This window comes from Salminus brasiliensis, chromosome 13, assembly GCF_030463535.1.
Source record: "Salminus brasiliensis chromosome 13, fSalBra1.hap2, whole genome shotgun sequence".
In the NCBI taxonomy this organism is placed as follows: Eukaryota; Metazoa; Chordata; class Actinopteri; order Characiformes; family Bryconidae; genus Salminus; species Salminus brasiliensis.
This window is the reverse complement of record NC_132890.1, coordinates 27967217-27974042: the sequence shown is the minus strand read 5'-3', so window position 1 is coordinate 27974042 and position 6826 is coordinate 27967217. Positions and strand designations below refer to the sequence as shown.

General features: G+C 35.1%; 1 protein-coding gene across 1 annotated transcript; it reads right to left on the bottom strand.

Annotated features, from left to right (window-relative positions):
- Positions 1 to 3135: 3135 nt before the first annotated feature.
- LOC140575156 (uncharacterized) lies at positions 3136 to 6596 on the bottom strand. Its single transcript, XM_072695343.1, has 5 exons — positions 6570 to 6596; positions 5422 to 5834; positions 5015 to 5182; positions 4733 to 4828; positions 3136 to 4364 (listed from the first exon to the last, which is right to left on the bottom strand). The coding sequence occupies exons 2-5, from the start codon at positions 5779 to 5781 to the stop codon at positions 4038 to 4040; spliced, it is 951 nt and encodes a 316-aa protein (XP_072551444.1). The 5' UTR covers positions 5782 to 5834; positions 6570 to 6596; the 3' UTR covers positions 3136 to 4037.
- Between the last annotated feature and the right edge of the window lie 230 nt (positions 6597 to 6826).

The window sequence follows — 6826 nt, the reverse complement described above, 5'->3', positions numbered from 1 at the left end:
CTGTGCCCCCTAAAATCTTTATTGGGCATATCATCTACAGTGCCATAAAAGCATATGCTTGATCATTTTTCAATTACTGCATATTTGTCATATTTCATTATTTTAGATTTTTCTGCATGGCAATTATGAAATTAAATCTACTTTTAATGCCTCTTCACAGACACTATTGCATTTATTTGATTTGTGAAAATGTAATCTAAGAAACTATTATTTTGAAACATATGCAACATATAACTGTATGAATTCATGTTTATCATTAACCTGATTTAGAAAAAAAGAGGGATTCAAAATGCACCCAGAATGATTTAAAAAACAAATTGGGATCATTTGGGACCATTAAGGGAAAAAACACAGTGCATACATCAAGAACACAAACCTTCTAATATACAGTAATAAAACATGGCAGCTCGCAGAGGGCTCTCGCTGCTCTACTTTACTGTGAACATGAACACACTGGAACAGACACTGGTGGCAGACTTAAACCAGTGAAAGAATATCCAGTTAATTTCAGTTCTACTGGTGGAATGACCACTAGAGAATTTGTGAGTTGACACAAAATGGAATATTATAAAAAGACAAAACACAATTTAAAAATCTTCATTTCATTTATTTATCAGCAACATTATCTAACAAATGATCTGTGAAAAAACAAAACCATCATTGCCCCTTAATGTGCATGACCTTTCGACTGCAATAGCTGCAACCACCATATCCTATAATTTCATACCAGTCTTTTACATTGAACTGGAGTCCTACTCTCTTTTTTGCAGAGCTACTTTAATTTTGGTACAGTAGTAGGTTTTAAAGCCTGAACTGCTTGTTTGAAGCCACAGCATCTCTATTATGTTTAAGGCCGTATTTTTACTAGGCCACTTCAAAACATTAATTTTGTTCCTTTTTAGCCAATCATATGTGAATTTGCTTTTCTGTTTTGGATAATTGTGATTACCCAATGACGTTTCCACTTCGTCTCATGTACATGAAGATAAACAGACAGTCTATTTCAGAATTCTTTGACACGGAACATAATTCATGGTTCCTTCAGTAATAGCAAGTTTTCCAGGTTTTGAGGCAGTAAAATACCATATTGGTTCCTACTGTGAATCTGCAGCATTAGATTAGTAAGGATTTGTGTTGCCCAAAAGCTGACACTGGTATGTCCCTAGAACACTATACCAAATGATCATCAAATCAATGTAGTCTATAGCCTCATCTTCTTTGGGTGTTTCCAGCTGTTCCTTGTCTGTCCCCAGTACATTTATACAAGTTTCCTGCCCTTCACTGTGTGATGTTACCTGAGCTGCATGGCAAAGATAGGTAAAGGTAGGTCAGGCCCTTAGTAGGACAGTCCTATGAAAACCCCTTAGTAACCTATTGGTCACACAAATGGAACAGTCTAACCAGGCTGAGTGACATCATCACAAAGGTCCCACCTCTTGCAATGGCATCACATTTTTTTTTCTTTTTCAGTTATTCAGTAAAAATTCATTATAATTATATAAAAAATATATTTTTGTAACTGGATTGGGTCGGATCAGGACATCCCTACGTTTTCCACAAACAATATACAGTATATGAAATCAAATCAATCAGCTAATTCAGCCAAAAGCAACAACAGCAGAAATGTTGCAACTTGTCCTTCATACGGAGTTGATGATAACGGATTGATGGGATAGTTGAACGAGTATGTAGCAAAAGGTGCAATTTTTGAAAAATTATACAATGGGAATTCGATTTTTTTGATCGAAGTGAAAAAACTAATATAAAAACAATTACATTTAAATGTATTTTATTAACAGAACATCTGTAATATGTAATTGTTTCCTAAAAATTACCAAAACTTTGGTAAATCTGGTTTTCCTTTTGTTTTCCCCATGCCATGTTGGGTCTTTATCAGTTTGCTGGGTGTTTTGTGGTAAATGTTAGTTTTCTGTTTTTTCTTTGCTTCTCTGTTTATTTTGGTTCATGGATATTCCATTCCTCTGTGTTCTGGCCAGCTCTCTCATCCTACCCAGCTATTAACATGGACTGCATTCTAAACAATTCACACATGCTCCTTCCTTCTCTGTTCCCTGCCTGTATGTTATAATTCCATGAAATCCATATTTGTTCAGTGAAAAAAGGAATTGTCATATAGTTTGGCACATAAATTCCTTGTTATACTGTTGGACCAGACCTGAATTACTAAAATACTAAATAAAGACTAAAAAGTAGATCCAGTGGTGATTTGCCACCAAGAGTGCAATTTAGTAAAAGGCTAGGCTTGATCAGTGCTTGGAAAACTGACAAAGACGGTGACAACAAAGACAACCACATTTACCGTTTGTATTAGACACAGATGTTATTTAGCCTTCACTTTTAACCCATCCACGCAGTGAACACACACACTCAGTGATATAGTGAGCATAGATACACAGAGCGGCAGGCAGCCATCTCTGGGGACCAGAGAGGGTTAAAGGCCTTGTTCAAGGGCCGATCTGTGGCAGCTTGCTGAGCCTGGGTATCAATAGCCTGCTGAGCTGTGGTGTTACAGCCATAAACATTAAGTCTGATCACAGTCTGATCACATGTGCGTTTATCATTACTACACTGTAAACCCGAATAAGTTCAGTTAACTCAAATTTTTTGAGGAAACTGATTACCACAAACTATTTAAGTAGACAAACTCTATTATTTTAAGTGCAAAGAATATAACATTTTTATGTGCACTGAAATTTATAAACCTTATTATCTTGTACTCAATATTATTACATTTTTAGAACTATTTAAATTCAGTCTAACTTTACTTAAAATAACTGTATATGTTGTACTTAATATTTAAATGTTTTCTTAACTATACTAAACTACTTTTAATGAACTCAAAAAATGTATACTGTAATAGTTTGGAATACTCAAAAAGTTGTATTAAGTTTAAATTAAAAATATTGTGTCAGACACACTTTTCATTTACTCAAACATTTCAACTAGAAAATACTCATACTTGACTAATACTTTACTTAAAACATTTGAGGAAACTAATTACCACAAAGTAATTGAGTTAACTTAACTCAAAATACCTTCACAAAAAATAAATATAAAACAAGGAAACGTTAATCTGCTAAAATTAACGTTTTATTTTAGCAAATCAGTAACCAGGATGCAAGTCATAAACCACTCATTTCAACAAATATATAAAACCCATTCTGAGGTACAATAAAACTTTGCTGAAGTCAAAACACATTACACCATTTAAACCAAAAAAAAAAAAAAAAAAAAAAATGTATGGCTTTGCATAGGCTTGTCACAATAATCACATTGACTAATGGTACAATGGGTTTAATGAATAAAGCAAATGAGGAGCAAGTATGTCAGCTTTTTTGGTTTCATTTTATTTGCTTAACTTGTGCATAATGAGTATTTACTTATATTCCACTCACAAATTCTTAATATTAATAATTATTAAAAGTACATTGCTCTTTAAAAGGGTTTAATTGCATTATCATGCCATTATATTATCATTATATCTGTCACATACATTTGCCTTAAAATAACTTATTATTTTACTATTGCAATAATCTTTGGGCCAGTATATAGTACAATACATTACAGCAATCGTGACAGGCCTAGCCATGTATTAATAGGGCTGCTCTGCATACAATAAACTGAAAAAATATTCCATAAAATACAATAAAATAAAATATAGTATTAAACAAAATATGTTAAGCATGTTTAGTTAAGCCCTTAATGCTTAGTAATGTGTACCTGTGCAGTAACAATTCTGTGTACAATGGCCTGTACCATGGCAACAATAATAAAAAAAAAAACTGGCATATTTTCTGAACATATTTGTGACTCTCCAACAGAACAATTTTTGGAACTTGGAATTTAAAGAGGTGGTAATGCAATCTAGGAAAAAAAAAAAAAAAAAAAAAAAAAAAAAAAACTTACCACAACAGCAGGTTTATCTAACAGAGCATAGAAAGGTGATGCTTCAACAGGAATTTACAACAGGCAGAACCTACAAAAGTCCCATCAAAAGGGAGTGTATCATTCGCCAATTACACCCTCCCTAGCAGATCATTTTTTAGATTTAGCAGCCTGGGTGTTAGTGGTTTAAAGTCATCCAAGCCCATAATGACTTTCTGAATGAAGTGGAAGGTGTGGATCAGTTTTTTTGGATAGCAGATGTTTAATGCATACATTAAACCAAGTAACATGAGAAAAGCATCAGCCAAATAAGAAAGGTCATTCAGCACAATGTCACCTTCCAGCACAATGGCAATCCTTGCAGGGCTGAATTGAACAGGGGAACTTGGGTCTTCATTCACCATGGTGAGAAGACCAACTGCCAAGTCTGCGATGTCCGGTTCACTCTCTTTCTCAGTCTGAAAAATAAATTAAACAAAAACAAACAAAATAGTAAACACACATACAACAATAATTCCAATCTTTGATTTCTTTCTTCCAACTTATGCTTTCTTTCCAAAGCAGAACAAGCATACAAGATTCAGTGGTGTTGGTGGGATGTCTTCAAATGTAAAACATGAGGGTTATAGATTTTTTAATATTTTTGGTTAAGTAGTGGCACAAAGTGTCCCAAGACATAAAATTGAACAATTACTGTTGAGAGCAAAAATACTTCTTGTACTGAAATAAAAGGACGCCATTTATTTCAGTAATAATATATGGTGACCATTTAATAAAAGGGTATCCTGCAACTTTTGACTAACCCTGTACATATTTAGTAACTTACGTTCCAAGTCCTGAAAAAAGCAGAGTCATCTTCACAAAGGAACACAGGGAGGGCTCGAAGCGCAGCAGTACGTCTGTGGTTTACATCACATTGCTCCTGTAAATAGATGTGAAACTCTTTAGATTAGATGAGGGAATGAGAAGAAACAAATGAAGAGTAAAACAACAGAAGCAGCAGTAGATGCAGGATAGGAAGAAACAGGGGAAGCAGAAGAAAAAACAGAAGAAGCATAAAATTTGTGCAATATCTTTGTTAAAATTAATACTAAATGTGGTCACATACCAGAAGATCATAAGCACTAAATATGCTCCTCAGAGCTTCCGCAGTCTTGCCAGTACGTGCAGCCTTCTGCCGGTAGACAGCCAATAACCTCGGTGTATGTTTGTCCAACTCTGCATAGAACTTGCTTCGCAAGTTGATATTTGTGATCCTGTGAAATTCTGCACAAACCTAAACATTCAGGCATAGAAATACAAATAAGATTAATGTTCAATTGTATAATTTGTTGTTTTACAGTACATTACAATCTGCATTTAAAATTTGTTTATAAATTGGAATTCCTATCACATCACAAACCTTGGAGTACAGAAGATTGCAATAAAGAAGTTTTCAATAAAATTTTCTAGAAATCTGATTCTACAAATACCAGTATGAGGATAAATGTAACAAGAAAGTTAAGAAAAAGTTACCTGTGACTCTATTCGAAGCGCAGACCAATTTTCCAGAAGGTCCTTGACAGATTGGGATGGGTTGTCGGCAATTATTTGTTTCCGGCGTAATGCATATGTAGTTTGCATTAGTCTCTCTATCATCTGTAGATTTTTATCCATCTTTGATACTTCTTCTACCACTTGCACTCTTAGTCGCTCCAGACTTGAGGCATCCTCTCCTCTTGGGAAATTTGGTAGATAGTTCACCTCTGCTCGACGAGGTCTTTTGATGTTGCAGTGGGGTGACTCACTCTCTGGGTTATTTCGGCTCCTCTTACCAGAGTTAACAGCCACCTCATCACATCCAGACCTGCTCAGCTTGGTGCGATAGTTACCCATCTTAAATTTTAGGCTAATCTTCCAGCCATACCACCCACAGTGACTTCCTGGCTCTGTAAGGCAAGGATGTTTGGTAACCATCATCCTCATCATCTAATGTGTCTTCATTTTCAGATGGTCCCAACCCCTCACACAGGTCAACATTTTCCACAGAAGAACCAGCAGCACTTAGGCCTACAGAGTCTTCATCAGTAGAGACATGATTAAATAGATCTGCACTACTAGAGTCTCCATGTGTTCTGCTTTTGTGAGCATTAAAGGAAGTGTACACATTAGTACTATAGGCACAGCTCTTATATGGACATGTTACCATTTCATGGGTCCTCAAATGCCCTCTTAAATGAGTGAATAGTGTTTTCTCTGAAAAAGGCTGCTTAAACCCACACAAGGGACATGTATACACCACTTGCACTCCTTGTCCCCCTTGACTTGTCCCTTTTGTGTTTTTGTGAATCCTTGAAAGATGAATTTTAAGTGCATTGAATGACCGAAATGTGCAAATACACGAGTTGTAAAGACATGGCAAAGGACAGACTTTTGAATAGTGGTTATGTTGCAAGCGGTAATGACAAAGTAACTTGCCACGAGTATCAGAGAAGGCATCACATAACCTGCATTTCCACTCCATATCTGCCATTATAAACCAACTGACAAAATGACAGGCAAGTGACAAAAAGCTAATACTTGTTGAGGTAGGAGCTCTATATTTCTAAAATTTCTGTTATATTTCTCTCTGCTCTAAATTTGCTTTACAAAATTAGCACTTAATTAACTCATATTATACTTACCTATGCAGTTATGTTTTAGGGGCTGGACACGTTCATCTTTAGTGTACCCTCCTGTTCATGCACACACAAATACAAATCTCTTTGACAATGCAACAAATGTATCAATGTGTACACAGTAGTCAATGTCAGAGAATAATGATTTTGTTTGTAATGATAAAAAAAAATCAAAAGCACCAATGAATTGCATTTACATCTACGTTATCTGCTCTTATCATTAAATCCTTAAGCATGCAAAATAACAAAACATTTCAGAAGCT

What these genes read in the sequence shown, in the direction of transcription:
- LOC140575156 (XM_072695343.1), bottom strand. Translation starts at nt 5,781, where the DNA reads ATGGGTAACTATCGCACCAAGCTGAGCAGGTCTGGATGTGATGAGGTG. An exon ending in CGCTTCGAATAGAGTCACAG is followed by an intron (nt 5,183 to 5,421) that starts GTAACTTTTTCT and finishes CTGAATGTTTAG; the next exon opens with GTTTGTGCAGAATTTCACAG. An exon ending in CTTTTTTCAGGACTTGGAAC is followed by an intron (nt 4,365 to 4,732) that starts GTAAGTTACTAA and finishes TTTATTTTTCAG; the next exon opens with ACTGAGAAAGAGAGTGAACC.